The 22,182-nt window shown below is 38.1% G+C and overlaps 1 protein-coding gene across 2 annotated transcripts in view; it reads right to left on the minus strand.

Annotated features, from left to right (window-relative positions):
* The window catches only part of LOC131737899 (B-cell scaffold protein with ankyrin repeats-like), an 82,503-nt gene extending 70,719 nt beyond the window's left edge, over positions 1-11,784 (minus strand). For both annotated transcript variants that reach the window (XM_059029740.1, XM_059029732.1), the window contains exons 1-2: positions 11,701-11,784; positions 4,260-4,652 (exon numbers count right to left, since the gene is read on the minus strand). In XM_059029740.1, the coding sequence (XP_058885723.1) occupies positions 4,260-4,652; positions 11,701-11,713 (406 nt within the window). In that variant the 5' untranslated portion in view covers positions 11,714-11,784. The remainder of the gene's footprint in view (positions 1-4,259; positions 4,653-11,700) is intronic.
* Positions 11,785-22,182: the final 10,398 nt, after the last annotated feature.

The raw sequence follows: 22,182 nt of genomic DNA on the forward strand, positions 1-22,182 counted from the left end.
GTACTGTGTTATTATTTTGTGAAACCTTTTTGTTTGGGACTGAAAACCCACCGTTCTATACCAGCAATGGTACTGTATGTGGGTAAAACGGAGGGTTTTCAGTGCCAAACTAAAAAGTTTCACAAAATTAGAACATGCAGTGATTATTTTTATTAATTAAAAACTGACAGGCATGTATACAAATAGATCAGATTGAAAAAAAAACTTAGGCTAGATGGCAAACTTTGACGTACGCAGGCACGGCATGGTACTGCAAGTGCTCTTTCATTTGACTTACATGTGTAAGTCTTGGAGCTTTAACAAATGGCACAAGGGCCAAAACAAAAAGTTACGAACGGAAACACAGAATGGGACAGAACAGCACAGAACACACCTTCACCTCTAACACCAAAATTAATTCATTCTTAATACTAATTCTAAACTAACACCCGTGAACACCTATTTTATACACCTGTGGCTGGAGCCCCCACTCCCTGCAGATGAGGCACCAGCTTGAGGCCTCAAGAGTGCTGAGATAAGTGTCACAGCTGACATCCTCCTCTGGCACTCGGGCAGGCAGCACCTCCCTCGCCTCCGGGACCGACAGCTCCTCCCCTTTGTTCCCTTAAACACAGGTGACAACTCCACTTCACCCTGAAAGGGGCAGCACTCGGTATAGTGCTCCGCCTCTGCACAGGCGAGGCACCATGGAAGCGTTTTCTCCTTCACCAGGGGATACTGCAGTGATGCTCTGCCCCCCCCCCCCCCCCCCGCCCCCCACTCAGACGGTAGTGGATTCTCCCTCTCTGGTCTCAGCCTTTCCATAGGCCTCCAGGAAACCAGGGTCTTCATATTGGCACTCTTCTCTGTCTGGTGCCCATGCTCCATACAAGCCCTGCAAAGTGGAGCACCTTCGGCTGCCCACTTCCGTTGCTGTTCGTGTCAGCTTTCCATTTTTAATTTCTTTTCTCCCTTTTTTTTCTTCTTTTGTTTTTTCATTTTTTTTCTCTTTTAACCTGCAGTTCCTGGTCTGAGTCTCTAGAGGTGCTATCCTGCTGGTAACACCATATGTGCCACGGTAGCGTCACAGCCCAGTTTGTATTGGCAGGGAGAGAGAGACTCAGACACAGAAAGCTGCAAGTTAAATGCACCAATGTGCAGTTTTAATAAACAAATAAGATGGTACAAACACTACGCAAAACACATTTAACAAAACTAATGGCACAAGGGCCAAAACAAAAGGTTATACAAAAACTTAAATACACGTAAACACAGGAAGGGAAAGCACAGCACATAACACCTCTAACACCAACATTAATTCTACTAATTCCAAACTAACACCCGGGAACACCTATTTTATACACCTGTGGCTGGAGCCTAATTAATCATTTAATCATTAAGTGTCGGCTCCAGCCACATTCCCACATGTTTTGACAGGGAGAAATTTAACACCCTCTCTGCCAACCCAACATTCCCCACACAAACACACATTGGCAGGACTTCCACCACAAAGCTTAAAAAGAAAAGAGAAAACATAAACAGGTGCCTCAGTCCACATTTTCTCATTAACATTTTCCGAACTTTTTTATACTCAAAAGATTATTTTATTTTTGATATGGGGGAGCATTAAGTCATGTGGTACTGTATACTAAGCCATATCCTACTTATGCATTCCATATTGAATATGGTATAGTAGAAATATCCTGTTATTTTTAGTGTAGCCCTTTGGAGAAGAAAATGGCGTCGATGGTTATGTTTACAAATGAAAAAAGGACTGTAATATGATAACATTTTCGATTAACCTAGATTTTTATGAGCGTTTACAACAAACTTGTCTCTGGTCTTAAGTGGGCATCATTGTGTTACACATTTGGGACATACAGTATAGTAAAATAAATATACTGTTATCCATATAGCAAAGCAAAATAGCACAGCACTTCTCTTAAGAAAACGTAGATAGCCTATTATAACAATTCAGTTATCTGCTGTTATGTGTATGTATTGTATATTTAGCATGTACAGCTTTTGTCTCCAGGCAGATCTCCCACTCACTATTCAAACAAGTCTTGTTTGAAACGTTTTGCTTTTAACATGTAGCATTCTGCCTAGTCTGTAAAGCCAAGGTGTTTGTAAGCTACAGCCATTCCCATAGTACATGGTTAGAATACGATTTTAGAGCAAGATTGAAATTGAACCCTTGACAATGGGTTTATAAAGGTTATTTTTGTGTCTTTTAAGAATGCACAAAATACTACCAATTGCAAAAGTCAACGTCATACAGGTCTGCTTTGGAGGAATATTGCAGGTGAGATATCATTTTAGTCTGTGTGGGCTTTTATGAAGTAGATTGCAGATATACAGTAGGAATTACTAAACTAAACTAAACTAAACTCGTTACAACACCATAAACACTTTCCAATTTTAATTTCCATTTCCGGGTACATTATTATTCCACTGTTAATGCTTTCTTCAAGCAATATAAATTAGACAAGACATTACAACAATTTAAAGTTTATAAATTAGACTTCATTTCAGAGTGATTACATTTAAAGACGCTGGTTGATTTCTGTGAAAGCGTTCCTTTAAAGAAGCAAAATTTCTATATCTGTGTGACAAGCAGGCTGTAGTGGATGACGTCAGGCCAGAAAGAATCACAGAGACAGGCAGTACTCGGGTTGAAAACTGAGTCTCTGCGGCGCTCAGAATGTTTATTGTAAAATAAAAAGAAACAGAAAACAGTACGCGGCACTTGCGGCCAAAATAAACAGACAAACAAAACGGACTAACACTTAAACAGTGGACGAACATACACGGTGAGTAAAAAATAAACACACAAGTATCGTGCTGGTCCTTCCAGCACGAAATAGCAATGGTATGCTTTGCTTTAATTCTTACTTTTTCTCCTTCCTCACCGAACACACAACCCCGAGTGAATTAAATGTGCATCTATATATACAATTGTTCTGGGATTCAATGACCAATTAATTATTCACTTGAATCCCAGCACGTGAACTAATCTGTGAAAACCCTGTGCTCACATATTAAAGTACTTTAAATGCACGTGAAGTGAAGTGCAATCCCCATGCCCAAATACAATTAACATTTTAAATAACTCGTGCTGCACACACCCATTTATATCCCGTGCAGCCATATCTATACACCAACATAAACACACCACACGCAACATACAACACAGAAATGCACACAGGGGCGGGGCACACTACCACAATCTGGCAACACAATACTGGTATATTTTAATAGCTGAAAGGTAACAGTAGATAACCACAGAATTAAAAAAAATGTCTGCAAATTGAAATGCAAGTCTATTCTTATAATGTTAGGGGGTGTATTTGAAATAAATATTAATAAAAATCGCCCTGTCAAGCACCACAAAATATTTTGGAAAATGTTAACATTTAAAAAAAAAGCAGTTACTGTATTTGAAGAATTATTTTTGTTGTCCCTACCATATGACAAAGGGAATGGTACAGCATTATTCAAGCCAAAACGGCCAGGAACCCACAGATAAGTTGTTAGGCAATATATTTGACAGATTATCGAGTCAAAATTGGATTCATGTTCAAATTAATCACTACCCAACTTCTTATCTTAACAGTAATATACTGTGCACAGTGGCACCAAAAAGCCGCACTGAATAATGCATGAAAACAAAGTACTGGTAGACATGCACATTGTAATACCTTCCACAAAAGGAGTAACCAGAATTATAGACAGAAAGACTGGTAAGGCAAATTAGTATTACTGCAACAACATCATCAATAACAATAACGAAAAAAAAAAAACCTGTTTGTTCTTCTGTGTCAGATTTTAAAAAAACAAAACAAAAGAAAACCTAGTGTGAGATGAGATGTTTCACAACCCTAACCTTTCCCTCTAAATAAAAGAAAGTACTCCATTAGAGTCCCAGTATTAAGAATAAACTATACAGCTATGCAACTATACAGCTAGTTTTGCATCATCCTATGGAATTAACTAATATAAGGTTAAATGAAACCTGCTGAATAAAGTTACGTTAACATATTGAATTACATACTGCTTTGTAGTTTTTCATATACTGACAAAAAATTGAAAGATATGACGTAGTTCTATCTGATGGAAAACTTTTGGCCATAGCTGTACATTTTCCTTTCTTAAACAGCTTTTTCCTGGGCAAGAGAAAGTGTCAAATTCTAACCTAATTCTCCTGTAGTCTAATTATGTACGTTTTAGCCTCCAGGATTTCACAGTGTGAATAATTGAGTGCAAAAGCTTAATGTTACCTTTATATATGATGCCAGTGACAGTAGCTAAGTATTCCTGTGGATCTTGCTCGCTGGAAATCTCAAGGCACTCACTCCCAAGGGGCACCAAGTCAAACAGCTTGCTTGAACTTTCGACCCCACACTGCAGGATTACCACTGTTTGGGGAGGCTGCAGGACCCGGGACAAAAAGAACCTCCTGATCTGACACATCGTTTCCAGCATTCCCTTTGACAAGATAAGCAGTTTACATTTGTAGAAGCTGAATTTCAGAAAATCATCATTCTTAATGGAAACCATTCCTATGTCATAACAGCACATGTTCTGGACATTGATCTTCTCTATGAAAACAGATTTCAAGTATGTAGCCCATTGTTCTGCTTCCTCTTCATATATGATTACCAGGTCATTACCTATAAGAAAGAAGAAGAAAAAAAAACAGTGAGTGTGGGTGTAGAACTGAGTTTCAGAGATGATGACCTGTTAGACAATCTGGATAGATAACTCCACTCAGAACTGCAGGCTTGTAAACTAGTTTGGGGTATTTTCATATATAATCATTTTCTGACATAACTTACAGTTAACAGACTGTTAACTACAATTGTAAGTTACTTAAGGTTACATTTTTGTATAGTTATTTAGGGTCAGATAATAAAGGCAAATTGCTATTTGCATAAAAACACTAATTGCAGTTCCTAATGGAATAATACCACATTTCTATCTGCATCATTAAACCAGTCTATAAAACTCAATCATTTCCAAAATCAGACTGGGGCTGCATTTACAATGCAATCTGCGTATGGCAGGTGTTCTCAAACATTGTGATAGTGGGCCTCCTTTGGGTAAAAGAAAAAAAAGACCCCTACACCCTTTTTTCCCCCCTGACGAACTGAAAAACAAATGTATGTAAATGATGCTTGACACCTTCAGAGCTTGTAGGTTGTAAGTACCCACTAATTTACTGATACTACAAATTTCCGACAAGGTCCCGAATGAATTTAGCAGTCACTTATTGTAAATTACTTAATATAATATGAATTCACAAATATCCTGTTTGTATGAATTAGGAAGACATTAAAAGGAATTGCCCTAGTTTCAAACAGCTGAATCTAAAGGATATTGGCAAATGTATTGATTTGCATCCAGATTAGCACCTCTGTATTGTATTTTAGTGCTGTTTTGGTACTGCTGATCCTATGATACATTTTGAGTTGCAACAGACACAGCTTTTGAGATGAAGTGCTCATGCATCAATGCCATATCCATGTAGCAGCAAAAAATGGGCATTATCCTTGCAGTCAAAAAAAGAGGTGTTGAAAGCGGTGGATGATGCTGCACTAACATACAAGAAAAAGAAAGATGTTGCTGCAGATTTCAATATTGCCAACACATTGTCAACCCTTCAGCAAAAAACAAGATACAATAATACAGGCATATGAACAGCAAACTGTTGATGCAAGTCGTTAGCGTTTTCGATTTGATCAGCACCATGATGTTGAGGGCGCCTTGCTTTTGTTTTAAAATGCCTGTGCTCAGAATGGAACTGTAACAGAGGAGATCTGTGCTGACTATCTGGTGTATCCGTGGTTCTGCAGGAAGAGGGCAGCAGTCTCGTAAGATTCGCCTGTCAGTCATGGCAGTGACACAGAGAGGTGGGAAAGAGAGTGTGTTGGCTTTCCCTCTCTCTGAGTGGCTGAGAGGTGGGCCTTGGGGGATTGCTCGGCCCATAAGAACTGCACTTGGTTGTGCATTCGGGTGGCCGTGATTGGAAACACACAGAGACGCTGGCTGAGAAGGCCAGTGGTTGGAACGAGCGACCAAGACAGGCAAGCATGGCTGAGGAAGACAGCCAGCAATAAATAAACAATTTCATTAAAATCTATTGTTACATACCCAAGGGCACATGTGTAGTGATAGGGGAACCTTGGCCACCCCAGTGTATAGTGCATAACAGCGTAGGACGGAGATCCCAAGCTGATCGGCTTTGCGGCAGTGGGGCCACTGTGTAAGCAGCACCTTTATTTTTTAGTTTTATTACTGTGTTTTATTTTCCCTTTTCATATTGCCTTTTGTTTTCATTATTATTTTAAGCACCTGTGAGTCCGCCAGTTATTCCTGTGGTCCTGTGTACCGTTGCCGGTACTCAGGCCACGGACAACAGCGCCCTCTGCGGGCTAAAAGAAAGCATCAAAAATAATAAAACGGCACCAGTGCGGTGTTTTCAAATAAAACTTCTGTCTTCCGTGTGTGTCAGTGAATTGCCCACCACCCTTCCACAGGGACATGCAGATTTCAAGTGCTGTTCATTTGCAATGTATACTTTTTAAAAATGTATACTTTTTGCAAGTTGTCTTAAGTATTTACATATTTTCAATAAAAGAGTTGTTAATTTTAAACTGTAATTGAAATTTGATTTCAGTGTTATTGTGACATCAATGAAAACTGACAGTATGCATTTGGCTTAGATTCTTGATAATAAGAATTACTGATAATTATTTATTTTTTTAATGAGAGTTGACTGTATTTCTCTTTGTGAAATGCAGAAATGCAGGAAACGGGTCAGAAGTATACCAGAGGAGATAAACGTATGGTATACATAATGAAGAAGGTCGTTAAGTAAAGCATAAGCATAAAAATTGTTTTTAAATGTTGTGAAGTAGTAGCATCATGGTCAAGGCTGGTCAGTGGCAGAAATAGCGCTTTCGAGCACTTTCATTCTTTACAAACAAACCAGTAGGAGTAGGAGCACATGCTTCACTACATCCTCAGCATGTGCTTTAAAGTCTGATTGAAACATTCCACCAAACCGTCTGTCTGTGGATGATAAACAGAGGTTCGGATGGGACATATTTTGTATACTTGCTGTAATCTTTGAGACAAGAAGTTTGTTCCATGATCAGTCAATATCTCTTTGGGGATCCCTACTCTGGCTATAATCTGCACTAGTTTTTTGGCTGTCGCAGATGCACAGTAGACCTCAATGGAACTGCTTCCGGGTATCGCGTTACATAATCTACCACCACTAATATGTTCGTATACCCGGAATCAGAATGTAGCAAAGGGCCTACAATGTCCATCGCAATGCATTCAAGGGGGTGTGGAACTAAAGAGGCGGGGCGAACTTGACCCAGCACTACTCGCTGGCAGTCTGGGAATGTGGCTACATATTTCGACACATCATTATAAAGTCCTACCCAATAAAATCGAGCCGACATGTGTTCCCTAGTTTTATTGACTCTGAGGTGTCGCGAAAAAGTGATGTAATCTTTTCTGTTGTGTTGAAAGAAAAGTAAACACAGATCAGTGTACATTTTCTATATGTTTACTCTTTTTTATACACATCTGAAGAAGGGCTTTCCTTATTTATGTATGTATGTACGTATGTATTGAACTTCAAAGTACAGCCTCACTTCTACACAGCTCAAAATCTCTGTCGAGAGAAGTATTTTGGTTTTCCTCAACCTATAAAGCGTTTCCATCTCCCATGTTTTGTATTATTTTAATTTCATTCTGCTCGCTAGAGCTATCCATTTCTTTCTTATTTCGGCTACTGTTCTTTACTCCTTCCCAACAGTGTTTACTGCATCAGTGATCATCTGCAACTTTTTTTTTCTTTGTGATTTAAATTTCCAGAAAACTTGCCTAATAGAATGGATTTGTCTTGACCAGCCATTTCAATAATTGTATCATTTTTTTCTTTAAAAAATAGCTTTCCTTTGCAACCCTGCCTAATCGGTCACTGTGCCTTAAAATTGATTACCGAGTTAATGATTTCACTAATCGCAGATTGTAAAAGAGCCACAGCACTTGTGAAGTGCTTTATGAAACGCATGCAGTGCTGACCTCTGCGTCCTCGCAACCTCATCGCAAGCACTTCGCAATCCCAGGACTTTTGTGAAACGGGCCCCAGGGCCATGATGCTACCCTGTCACAAACATATTTACAGTCTTTAGATATGTTCAGCCTGCATAGTTTTTAAGCAGTCTCTTGCATCCTTCATATTGGACGCTTGTTAGGTAACTTCACCATCAGAGTGAGTTGTAGAGATCGAGTTCATAAGTGGGACTAACTCAGTCCCAATTAAAATCTGTTTGATCTAGATCTGCTGCTGATGGAAACTGATATATCACAAAATGCAAATCACTTTCAAGTTAATCCTAGTGGCAGATGCAAATGTGGCCTAAGAAACAACAAGCCCATAAATTAAATGTCTAAGCTGTTTATTTCTGATACGTTTTTCCTTTTCTGAAAAAAACAATGTTCTAATGACAATTTAAAGTAAAGCTCTCTAGCTCTAACCAATGATTTTTTTGCAGCTTAAAAAAAGTACAGTACTGTGCCAAATACCAAAAACTATGATAACTATGTTCAATACTAACACTACATAAAGTATAAAAAGTTTTGTTTTGTTATTGAGTACTTTTTGAAAGCTTCTATAAGGATAGCAGGATCATAATTGTATTTATTTATTTAGTGAGCGCAGTTATGTAATTCCTGATTTTCTTCCCAATTTAAATGTCCAATCACACTCCCTCATCCCAGCAATTCCCCACCGTAGCTCAGCACAACTCAAGGTCAGCAGGCGTCCTCCAATCCCACGATCAAGACAATTGCCTATTTACACCCAAGAGCTCTTGACTGAATTTTGGCACGCTACTGGCCTCTGAAGGACAAAATCCAGCCCTGTGGATGTCCGCTTGAGCTCAATGGCTGCCTGGTCAATCAGGTCTGCAGTAGCATGATAAGGACAAAGAGTCCAGGAGGATTTTGCCTGCATAACCCATGGGAATGCCAGAGCCAATGCAATGCTCTCTGTCGAATCCACATCGAAAACTAGAGACTTCGCACAGCCAGGATGCAAACACATACTCTGTTGACTGTATGACCCACATTGCACACCACACAGCCATGCCTTTACCAGGTCCCTTTGTATAATTGAATTACCCTCTGTTTTACAGTAATATCTGTAATACTGATGACAGTAATAATATTAATTATAAGCCCAGGACAGAACAAAGGAAAACAGAAGTAAACTTCTTTCAAAAGGTATTTACGGGCCAGGAAATGACTCAGTCACCAATAATACAAGTCGATTTAGATAATACAATTTTTTGATAATTACAACCACAATTAATGTATAAAGCAGCTATAGGACTTTTATCACAAGCTCTGCCTGAGAAAGTGTCTCTCAATTTGTAAAGCAAGCACTGCATATGGGTCTGAAGTTGCAAAACTGGTACTAAAAGGCTTGAATATATCCTTACACTCAAAACAATTTAACAAGGTACATCCGATGTGTGGACAGTCATCAGCCAGAACCTTGTCTATAGAACTTAAAGCTAATGGGCTCTATGTACTAATATTACTTCCGTGTTCGTAAATACTGTGAATTTGTAGCCTCCGTCCTTCGTATAATTTCTACGTGCGATTTACTGAGCAGCACTTTTTCGTGAACAACTATCATAATTTCACCGCAAGTTTACAAACAGCATAAATTACTGCTCATTATAAAGGACAGATCTGAGTTTGCATCTCATTGTAAATAGATTCGCAACGACGAAAGTAAACATTACAATGTAACAGTGTAGCTCAAACAGACCCCGGGTACAGCGAAAACAAACCATTATGTAGGCCTAATCTAAAAGAAAGGGTCCCCAAAAACAGAAAGCATGAATGAAACTAAGCTTGTTTATATATATAGCAGTTTAACATGTTACATATGCACGGTAATTCTGCATACTAACCATATTTCCCTACATGCTTTCAGTGCTTGAATTTAATGTAAGACGATCGTAGAAAACTTTTGTTTGAGTCTGTGTATATTTTAGTTGTGTAAAGGAAATAAGTACAGTAGCCTACATACAGCAGGCTACGGAGGTAAATACTTTTTGCCGTGTTTCATTTGTCTATGCACTACGTCAGTATCTTTAATTTATAACCGGTACTGGTACTGTACGGTATTATTGTTCAGCCAACACCTGCCCTCCGCTGTGCTGTAGGTGGCACTGCACTGTGCTCTGACTAGGCAATTTGAGAAAATACTGAATACATTTGAGAAAATACGGAATATATTTGAGCTCTGTCCAGTTGTTTGGCTTAAATTTGAGTATCAGAGCTTTAGTTCTGCACTGTCCATGTAATTTAGGGTTACCATGTTTGCAGAGTGAAACACTTTTCTTTTATTTTCTTCAATTCACTAAAGCCGCACTAAAGTAGTTAAAATAACAGTATATAGTAATACAATAATACAGTAACTTTTTTTTAAAGTAACTAGCCTAGATGCACGCAAACGTTTAAACTGGAAGTTTCACATACGAACAGATAGTTGAATCTACGCCAGTGAGTCATGCGTAAAATAACAGGCACAACCCGAAGCAAAAAATTATGACACATCAAGCGTAAACGCGAAACTTCGAAATTAATGAGATTCGTAAGTTTGCATATGGAAGTACTTTGAAACGAACAGTCGTAATGAAACTACCGCAGCAGGGATGAAACCAAGTTACGGGAGTGAAAATGACTTTAATGCATCGCGGGTAAGTCTACGAAGTCACAAAAACCTACGAAAAGTCAAGATAGGAAAGAAAAACATAGAGCCCAATGTCTTTATCTTGGGTTAAATTAAGCCATGCTGTTACCATCATGGGCATACAGTAGGATTTCTTGTGGGACCATATCATACACACTTTCCTCACAGTCATATTTATTGACAGGAAACTGTTTTGTATATTTTTTAATAATAATAATAATAATAATAATAATAATAATAATAATAATAATAATAATAATAATAATAATTTTCTGAGAAGAGAGCAATGTATGTTTGAAAACGAACTGTTGATATATTTTTAGTTTTTTTCCATTGGATACATTCATTTTTGGTTCTAAAATAAAGCATGAAACATTGAGCATAAAATAATGACAGTAATTTTAAAAATACAAAAGCCAAAACCAGACTTTCATTTAAACCACACTACTAAAGTTCTGCGTCTCCAAGAATTTTTCTCTCATTCATCTAAATACCCATCACGTTCTACCAACAAAAATCATCTTCACATACAGTACTAAGGAGGTTACATTTTGAGTACATTTATTCACATTTATCACTTTCAAAAGTAAAAATATGCCTCAACCTTCTGTATTTCAACACAATTAGTGTTTTGTTATACCCTCTTAGGTTAGGAAAATAAAACATCCTATTGAGAACAACCTCCTTTTCTACTTAACATTTTTTTTCAAAACTGCTATTAAAAAGGAAACCTAAAATGTGTTTGTATTGTTATTATTTCATAAATATTAGTCCTGTGTAGCAAGTGGTAGGCTTTTTGCAATTCTATCATTTTTCTAGAAAAAAAGCATCTACCTTGAGAATACTAAAATGTTTTCTTTCTTTCTTTCTTTCTTTCTTTCTTTCTTTCTTTCTTTCTTGTGTACACATTCATAGAAAAACTGAAGACAAACCTGAGTGGCTCATCTTGAAATCTGCACATGAGGTTCTCCCCTGTTTTTTGAAGCTGTCCTCTTGTAATCACAGTAGAAGCAGCAGTAAGCACCAGTGCCTGTACTGTCAGGAAGTGTTCATGGACTCTATTTATATAACAGATACTTCCTGATTAATGTCAGTGAAGAGTGACATTAAGCAGACCCACAACATGTGTGTTTAATATTACTATACCACAGACAGATTTGTTGTCAAAGAAGGCTAAATGCTTAAGCTTTATCTGGTTAGGATGGACAGAAATATCTAAAATTGCACAATTGTTAAAAGTAGCTAAATTCAATTATTTTGTTTAACAGGGTAGATCGGACAGTAGCTGAGTCTTGAATAACTTGTGTAACAGTGTGAGAGACCAGACAGGAGGCAGTAAAGAAGTCCAAGTGAGGAAGTTCACTCAAGGAAAAATATCCACAGGGGTTAAATAAAGAAAATAAAACCTAGCCCACTCCTGGGTCCTCCGCTCACTTCTTTGGGCCCTAACTAAGAGTTTGGGCAGGGCTAGTCCCAGCCCAAACCAAAACAATGTATAATTCCTCTGCTTGGAGTTACCAGTTTGGCTGTAGTTCCCACGACGACCACCAGGAGAGTCACAGGTAAGGGAACTGTCTCTTTAACTTGTTTCAGTACTGTATTCCAATTACTGGTCTGGTAATGTTGCTTTCTTTCTTTCACAGGTGATACAGGTAAGTATAGCGCCCCCTTCAGGTAAGTTCCAGGATGAGGGAGTGCTGTAGTACCAATAGTGTGCAGTAATTCTAAAAAAAAGGTAAGGCTACAAGCGCCCTCTGCTGGTGCCAGAAAAATAGCTTGGTAGAACAATAAATAAAAGTTTCAAAACAAACTGCTTGGTTGTCTTTTGTATTTCTTATCACAGTCCATAAATATAGTTAATTTACTGCACGTGCACCACAGTCTCTTACAATACTCCTTGTTGTGCAATCTGGTTGAGGATATCGTGCTATGTTAACCAGTCCGCATTTAAACAGTAACCTCCTTTCAAGAGTTCTTACACACTCTGTGTTGCATGCTTCAATTGCTTGTTTTAAAACTAGAACCGGCTGCAGCCCACACTCCAAGGACAGCCTGCTTGGTTGTTTTAAAACTAAAACACACGTTGTGACATAGAGCGAATGAATCCTAATCAACAATCTCCCTCCCGACCTGTGAGGACACTGTATGACTGGGGCAGAGTACCCCGGAATGGATAGTTTGGCAGTTCATTCCAGGGTCAGTCGGAAGCCGGCCATCCAGGAAGGGGGCGGGGCCACGATACCAGAAGTCCGCGCCTGAATGCGGTAGGTGATGTGACAGTCAAGGATTGGAGGAGACGTGATTGGCAGCGCCACCGAAAGAGGGCGTGACAGAGGGTATTTAGGGGAAGTGGCCCCAGTGATCTGTTCCTTCGCTGTGGTTACGGAAAGGACCCTTTGAGAGAACGGACGAAATTAATATATAGAGTGTTAAGTGTTTTGTTTGTTTTGCTGTCTGTGTTTGTCTTTGTAGATGACTAAATATCCGGAAGCTGTCACTATTCAGCCAGCATCAAACCCGGACTGCACTGCACTGTTACTCACTGTTCACTGTTCAAAACACCACTTGCACCCGGAGCACTCACTGTTGGACTGGTGATCGTGCAGGTATTTTAAAGTGTCTGTTATTGTATTGTTATTTCGGGACTCATGGTTTTGACTGGCTGTACACATCATTGTGTATTGTCAGTCGTATTATTTAAAAGCATCAATAAAGCTTTGTTTTGACCATTGAACTGTTGTTGGACTGTTGTTTAGAATCACTGTCTCACATCTACACCTGTGCACTACCAACCACACGTTCACACACATACTTGTATGTCCTGTTTTGCACGGGTTTGCACAAATATTGGTATACGAATAAAACAGTCTGGACATAGATCCACACACATGGATTGTTCAGGTCTTCAATAAAAACAAAAGGGTTATTTTTGTAACACGCACACTTTCAGGTAGGTAAAATAACACAGTCCAACTACCTTTCTGATGTATAGTTGTCCTCCTTTGTTTGCCGTATCGAAGAGCTGATTTCCAAGGCTGTTTTGTTTTGGCGTCCACACTCACAGATTTTTAAATTACTGTCCCCACTCATTCTCAGGTGCAGTACACAGGAAGTTGCTATCTACACTATCTACACTCTTTATCATGCATCAGACAGCTGTTAGCCAAAGCTACCACACTTTTGAGTTGCTCTGAGTTCATTTTTTGTTTGTCTTTTCCCATATCATATACAACCGCCACCCGCTCACAGTAGCTTGTGTCTATGATACTCCTGCTCACTCCAACTCTGTATTTTCAACCAAATTAACACAGCTCTTAAATAACACTTCCTCCCCCTCCCCCACAAGCTGCTATTAATTAATCAATTTGCACACTTTGGGAAGTGGAGTCATATGGCAGTTAACCTGTAGGTTATTTTGAAAACACACCAACCAATGCTATGTAATTTTTAGTGACAAATTGATCTGCAATAACACAACCACAAAAACCCACCTTTTCTATGTTGTATTACTGCATAATCTTACACATTTGTCACACCTGCTTATTTTTAGACATCTGTGTAGATCTAAGTTGAACATAAATTAGCCACCATTGGGGCCAAATAATAGACAATCACTGAAAACAGCAGGTGTTAAACCAGCCACCAGAGGGAGCTCAAATAGTCATAGACCAGCGGTTCTCAATCTGTGGTCCGCGTACCGTGGAAAGGTTACATAATTATGTAAAAGAAGCGGCAGCATAGTTTATAGATCCCATTGCAAATCCAAAATGTGAGACTGTGGCAAAGTGGTTTGCAGTGTGCAGGTGTAGAGGTGATGCAGTGCTCAGGAATAACACACACAAGACAGTTCATGGTGAAAAACAACTGTTTTTTAGGTATAACTGTTTTATAACTGGCTCTACACAATGATGTGTATAGCGCAGATAAACCACAGGGTTCAGTGCCGAAATAATAATACTAATAATGACACACACAATCACACGTCCAATAGTGAGTGCTCCTAGTGCAAGTGGTGATTTAGTACAATACTAGTGACAACAATGGTGCAGAGTGGTCCGGGGTGGGTGCTGGCTCCAGGATTAGTTAGCCATCTACAAATGACAAATGTAACCATTTAGTAGACATACAAAACAACACAAAACACTCACGGTTATATTTTTGCGGCACTCCTTTACAGGTCTTTTCATAACCATAACAAATGAACAGCTTGCTTTGCCACATCCCCTGATATACCCTCAGTCACACCCCCTTTGGTAGCGAGTGCAATCACATATCCTCCAATCCATGACTGACACATCGCCTACCGCATTAACACTAGAAGGGCCGGAGATACACTCATACCTAGAAGCCGTGCAGCAGTCTTTCTGACGGTTGTATTCAAAACACTGTAAATAGTATAACGAATGGAGAAACAGTCAGATGTCATTTTTTTAACATTTTTTTTTATTGAGTATGTTACATAAACCTCTGAAAAACCGAGCATATTATATATATATATATATATATATATATATATATATATATATATATATATATATACACACACACACACACACACACACATATATGAACATTTCTTTTACAAATCAAAACAAGAAAATGTAGGTAAACAAACATCTGAACAGACATCGGTTTACAACATACATATTTATAAAACAAACGATAGCAATACATTTTTTACTTTTCAACAGCAATCGGTTTATTATCAGATGCGCAAAGGCAACTGAACAACGTAGATAAACTTAGAAGAAAACTTTTTACAGAAGCGCACAGCACAAGAAGTTATAAAAAAAGTCTAATTTTTTTTTCTTTTTTTCTTGTTTTTCGACAAAATGGTATTCCTTTACCTTGAGTAAGATAATGCGCTTCTCCACGCCGCCTTTCTGCAGGGCACAGCTGTTCAAAGTTTTATTTTATTGTACTTGCCAACCTGCATTGGCATCTCTTACGACTCTCAGCGGGGTTGCCAACTTCAGCTGTGGGTACATGCTTGGCAGTTTCTCTCTGTTCCAAATGCTTCTTGTGAAGTTCCTGTGCTAACTGTAAAATATATTCTCTTATTGGTAAATTCTGCTCTGTGCATTCTTTGTAAAGTACCCAATACATTGTAAAACACCTGAATAGGCCACCGTCGGGAGCCAGCTTTCACGGAATACTTCCGTGCCATCTGATCCAAACATCAACTCCATATTTTGTTGCGTTGTAAAACTCCACGGTCTCTGGTATTTATTTTCACTAGTCCCGATGCTAATTGACTGACCAAAGCAGCGCAACTGGCAAGCAGACGCCAGCCTTTCAAAAGGCTGATTGAAAAACAATAGACTGTCAGTCATTCACTCAGGCAGAGAGTAGAGACTAATCGAATTACAGCTAAACACATTGCAGACTGGTAAATAAAAATAATAAAGTAGAATACCGTTCTGTATAATGAAAATACAATTGTTTTATGTGTGGCCGTCAATGTGACTGCTCCCGGGGCTTTTAGGTATAATGTAATTTTTCTCCTTTATTTCTGCACTCCCGCGTGTCATGCTTTGAGAGAATATTTTATACATATACGGACAGAAAGGTACATGAACGCACAGCCCCTTATGTGTTACACGACTGGAGAAAATTACATTTTAAAACCAAAATGACCACCGCAGGGCTTCTAGTGTTAAGGCGATGACTTCTGGTATTGTGACTCCGCACCCTTTTTGGATGGTCGACTTCTGACTGACCCTGGAATGAACTGCCAAACCATCCATTCCGGGGCACACTGTTCCTGTTATTATTTATTTCTTAGTAGACGCCCTTATCCAGGGTGACTTACAATTGTTACAAGATATCACATTATTTTTCCATACAGCACCCTCACAGGATGGGAGGGAGATTGTTGACTAGGATTCATTCACTCTCTGTCACACAGACCTTAAAAACTCAGCTACAGAATGCATACATGGAGAATATCTCCAAGTTAAAAAAATGTCTAAACTCTCCGTAATATATAGTTTTGGAGTGTCTAAAATGTATTCTTTACTAGGGAGGTTTGTGTATTGCACTCAATACAGCAGCTTGTAAAGTAAGGGCTAACACACGACAGGGTGTGCGTTATGTTGCATTAACATATAAAGCAAAGCTGACTGCCTTCAACCAACAAAGCCGTATGTTAATGCAACACAATGCACAAGCCCTGGCATGTGTTATCCTGCTTAAAAAATGGATACAATTAAAAAAAAAACATTAAAACCTTTTTTTAAATTAACAATTTTATTATATATCCTGCTTTGGAGAAAAGAAATGTCCCTCTGTTAATTGCAAACATTAAACTGGAGGTTTTCAATATTTCCATTTAATGTAATTCATTTAAATGAATGAAGATTTTGTGCTGGTCTCAATCTAAACAGAGCTTTTTATAAGTGTAAAACATTGTCAGGATGTTAATTGCAGGTAGGTTATTTCAACAGTTGTAGCAACACATGGAGACGTACAGTATATTGCTATATTTTTCGGAACCCCACTACTTACTCTTTAAGATCATTGGAACAGGGCTCGATGGGTCATAAATCAGCTAGCAATACATTTCTCAACGTTTACTCAATTTCAGATCAGACTACGTCCCACAACAGTGCTGGTGAAATGATAGAAATGAATGGCTTCTGGGAGCAGGAAATGAGCATTGTTTATTAGTTTTGCATTCTTAATTGGAAGGATAAATGTCTTCACATCTTTGGGAGTGATATTTTCTTAATGAACTTGCCACAGCACCCAATGAACAGTATATAACTAGGTTGGCTCCTTTTAAAAAATAAGATTCACAAAAATACCATATTTATAGTTGAGCCCCTGTTACTTTTCAATTGTGAACATTTTCTATTTACTTTACTCCTGACCATCACCTGACCAAATGCGGCCAGGGTGGAGATTTCTAAGCTATGGGATGTCACAGCAAATGAACCTGATGTCAATCATATCTGATACTTTCTTATTGACTTGGACACTATAGTATCTCTGCCCAACTCAATCACAACAAGTCATCAGGTTAGCTGTTCAGAAATGACTCATTAAAATGAAAGTGGCAAAACCTGTTGTATTATTAAAAGGTTTCATGGTGTTTCAGTTAAGAACCTCAGTCAAATATGTACTCTATTGGAGTATTTTGTGAGCCCTTGAAAAATAAATGTTGATAAGGAACAAGTCTATTTGGTAACACTCTGCATTAAGTGTCCCTAATTACACTGTATTTACATAATAATTACTCAGTTACTACATCTGTAATTAGTCATAATTACAGTGTAATTATACATTATTACAATGTACTTAATGTGTAAATCCTGTTAACGGTATATGTAAGTACACAAATGGTGTGGTTTACTGTTACAATTGTGTACTTACATATACCGTTAACAGGATTTACATTAAGTACATTGTAACAATGCATAATTACGCTGTAATTATGAGTAATTACAGATGTAGTTACAGAGTAATTACTATGTAAATACACTGCAATTACAGATGTAGTTACAGAGTAATTACTATGTAAATACACTGTAATTAGGGACACTTAATGTACAGTGTTACTGTCTATTCATTAGCATATCCAACTAGTTGTGTGTATGGATAAAGATGGCTCTTTAAAAGTTTAAAACTTTCTTACTTGTGGAGGGGAATCGGTAACCTCGTTACCAAGGAAACAGAGCTCACCTTCTGGCTGGCCTTGGTGTGATTGAGATTTGTAACTCCACACATCTGTGCACTAGTGTGCTAAGCTCTTGTGCCAATTCCCAAAGGAAAGGAAATATAAAATGACTGCCACAGCAAGTTGCTTTTTCACAGCGCTACATACAGTTGATTCAGAACAGTTTTGCTGTAATAATCAAATCAAACTGTAATATATACTGTTAATAGTGCCAATTCACTGAAGAACAAGTGGTTTATTTTCACTGTCCTGAGTGTGTACCCATTCACATTCAAACATACACTCTAGCACATCAGCAAGAATACATTAACAGAGATAAAGTAACTGATGAACAGTGTGAGTTATGAAATTTTGATTATAGCAAAATTAAGCTCTCCACTGCTTTGCGTTCGCAATGCTTCGCATAAAAACATATTGCAGGAGCAATAAAATAACCATAACGATTAAAGAAACAATAATAGTGATGTATACAACACATACATAATAGGATATTTAACATTTAAGAAATGAAATATTTGGAAAATGTATCAAATATAATGATATAAAATAACCATTTAAGATTTTCTGAGCAATGGGGCAGTAGCTAGGTGGCTTTCGGTATACATTAGATTATTGATTATATAGATTATTGTTTCCCTTCCAGAATATAAGCCTGAATAGTTTACCAATCATCAAATGTCCACATTCGTAACAAAGCAGAATTGGAATTTGGGTTTGGTACGTAGGTACCTGAAACAAAACAGACAATCAAGAACATGCCTACTTTAAGTAACCACAGTTATTTTACATTTTCTCTCATTCTTTCAAGTTTAAACCCAGAAAAAGTGGAAAATTGTCTAAAGATTTGTGGAAAATTGTCTAAAGATTTGCTAAAATTGTCCAAGTGTGTCACGAGTTTAACACATTAACACTCTGTATAAAATGAATGCAGAAGGAGGGATTTTGATGGAGGTGGTTCAGTAAACACTGCAAAACATTGCAGGAATCAAATTAATGAAAATTTGATTAAGCAAAGTTGCACATTGCACTCTGAAGTTTTAGTAAACCATGTCTAGTGAGACATTAACAAAATATAAGTCCAATCCAAAAGAAACAAAATCCAGAGGTTATATACTTTCTTTGCAAAGGTGCCAGCATTGGAAAGGTTCAATAGTATGCTAAGTCTTTATGTTTTCTTCATCTTTGCTATCTAGCTTCCAGATATTTGCAGTCTCCTTGGTAACAAAAATCAGCATGCTGAATAGAGTAACTAAGGGAACTTTGATGCCATTTAGAGACACTGACAGGAGAAGATGCTTGCTGCATGTTTTTCAAAGTAATACTGTTCTGAACATTAGGACGGGCTTCTATTCGTGTGACAATGGTAAATCAATTAGATTACATATATACATTATTCATGTTGTTGTTATATTGTATATGACACAATGTTTTTTTGTCAGTGAGAAAGGCAATATTGTTATCTTCTTACAAATGTACACCTTAGATCTGTTAGCACTGCCATTCATTTGAGTAACAGGGTAATTGATCCCATAATTCATACATTAATATTTAACAGATTTTAACAGCGCTGGGTATTTTTAATGTCATCATTGTAATAACAACTTTTACCTAAACGACTTAAAGGACGAAAGGCAAATACATAATTTAGTAGATCTTACCTTTAAGTACAGTGATATTTGCTATTTATTTATTAAGTTAAAGGATAAGTAGATTCAAATGTAATTTTCTTCAACTTTTCCTTTTCTATTCTATGATGTTTCCAGTCATTCTGTGTGGTTGCTGCAGTACTAAATTGTAATAACTTCTCTATCAGAACCCATTATCTAAGCCGGAATAATACAAGAATCCCAATTACCACCTTATATTTAATTACTGTAGACCTGGTGGGAAAAGGTACCTGCATTAAAACATGATTTATTTGGAATCAAGAAGTGCATTCAAATACGTTAATATTAGAGATACAGAAATAAGAACCACTTAGAATGATTGTAAACACCACAAAAGTGCTAAACAAAATGTACAAAAAAGATATTTGAAGCTGAAGTCAATTAGACCAAAATCTCGGCTAGTGCCTTCATCAATATACCAAATCGATGTGCCTCTTACTAGTCAAATGATTAGATGATACTCTGAGTTGTTACTCAAAAATATAAAACAGTGCTGCGACAAAGTGGCTAAGTGGATGCAAGTGCAGGGGTGATGCAGTGCGGCAATGAAACAGACAAAGAGGTTTAATCCGGTTTGGAAAAGAATGCTTTATTATTTTTGTATCCAGGTCTGGTGACCGATAACAATAATAATAAACAATAACAGGTTTGCAGACCCAAACAATAATAATAACCCAACACGTATCCGCCCCATAATTATACACACACAGTCACCAGTCCTGGGTGAGTGCAGTAGTGCTCGTGGTGGGTGATACAGGTTAAAGCAGTGACAGTAGTGGTGCTGTTCCAGCTTTAGTTCTGGCCCTCGGCGACAGCTCCGAAATCGTGTTAGCCGTCTATTGTGGTGTAACAAACAAGATGATTACACACAGACAAACAAACACAAAACACACACTATACTGCTTTCTTTTTCAGGGTCTCCCACAGTCCTTCTCAGTTTATATGCAAAACCAAATGCGAAGGAACAGATTACAATTCTCTGTCCCCTTTTATGCCATCACACATGACCCCTTGGTAAACAAGTGCAACCGCCTCTTGAATCTGCGGCTGCCACGTCGTTTCCCTTCCGGGTCAATGTGTTATTGCAACGGAGTCTCGCCCCCTTCCTGGCTGGCCGAATTCCCTTGAACCCTGGGAAAGAACTGTCAGACCAGCCCGTCCAAAGAACTATGTTCTCGCTGCTTAGCGCCCTCACAGGTCGGGAGGGAGATTTACAACCAAGAATCATTGTATTTCTGTCACCAGTGCACATAACAAATATTGCGCAAAGAGCGAGGTTGAGAAAGCATAGCCCCATAGCATTATGCATAAAACTTTCACCTCATCCACCTACTGGGGATGAGCACAATGCACTTACTCCCTGGCAAGTCAGTGAGGTAGGCTTAAGATCTCCTTCTTTTATTATATATTATATATTACATATGTTCATTTTTTCTGCCTGTTTCAGGTCAATGTGTCAACTGTTATGGAGAAACCTATGGTTAGATATGACCTAGATCATCTGATCATACTTCAAACAATATGTAGGAATCCTTTTTGGATTTGACAGCCGATAACTCAAGTAAGTGTCCAAAAGTGTTAACTGTTGTTACACAAGACACAAACTCCAGGCAAAACTTGGGTGCTGATGTTGAATGCTGCTAATGCAGGTTCATAAAATATTCAATAGGTTTGGTAGGATATTTAAGTGCACTAAAATAAAGAATTCTCTCATCTCTGCATCACTCATATCATGTGGTGTCCAATTCTTGTATTGTTTCTGTTTTTCATTACAGCCTTGAAAAATTTAAGCTCAGCATGATTCATATCAATATTTTCTCTATTGACCATTAACACATGCTTCTAGTTAGTTCACCAAAAGAGTATTTTGCATTACCAGTGTGAGACTAAAGGTAAGAGAGTGAGACTAGTTTGATTATTAGTCTTACCTTCAGCTCCTTTGCAACCTTCATACTCAACTCATCAGACTCATTGGATTTCGGAAGCAGCAGCAACTAGTCTATCACAATGCAATTGTCAGCAGGGAAACTTGTAGAAGGTGAGACAAATAATCAAATAAATTGATCTTT

The sequence above is a fragment of the Acipenser ruthenus genome, chromosome 1 (genome assembly GCF_902713425.1).
Source record: "Acipenser ruthenus chromosome 1, fAciRut3.2 maternal haplotype, whole genome shotgun sequence".
Taxonomy (NCBI): Eukaryota; Metazoa; Chordata; class Actinopteri; order Acipenseriformes; family Acipenseridae; genus Acipenser; species Acipenser ruthenus.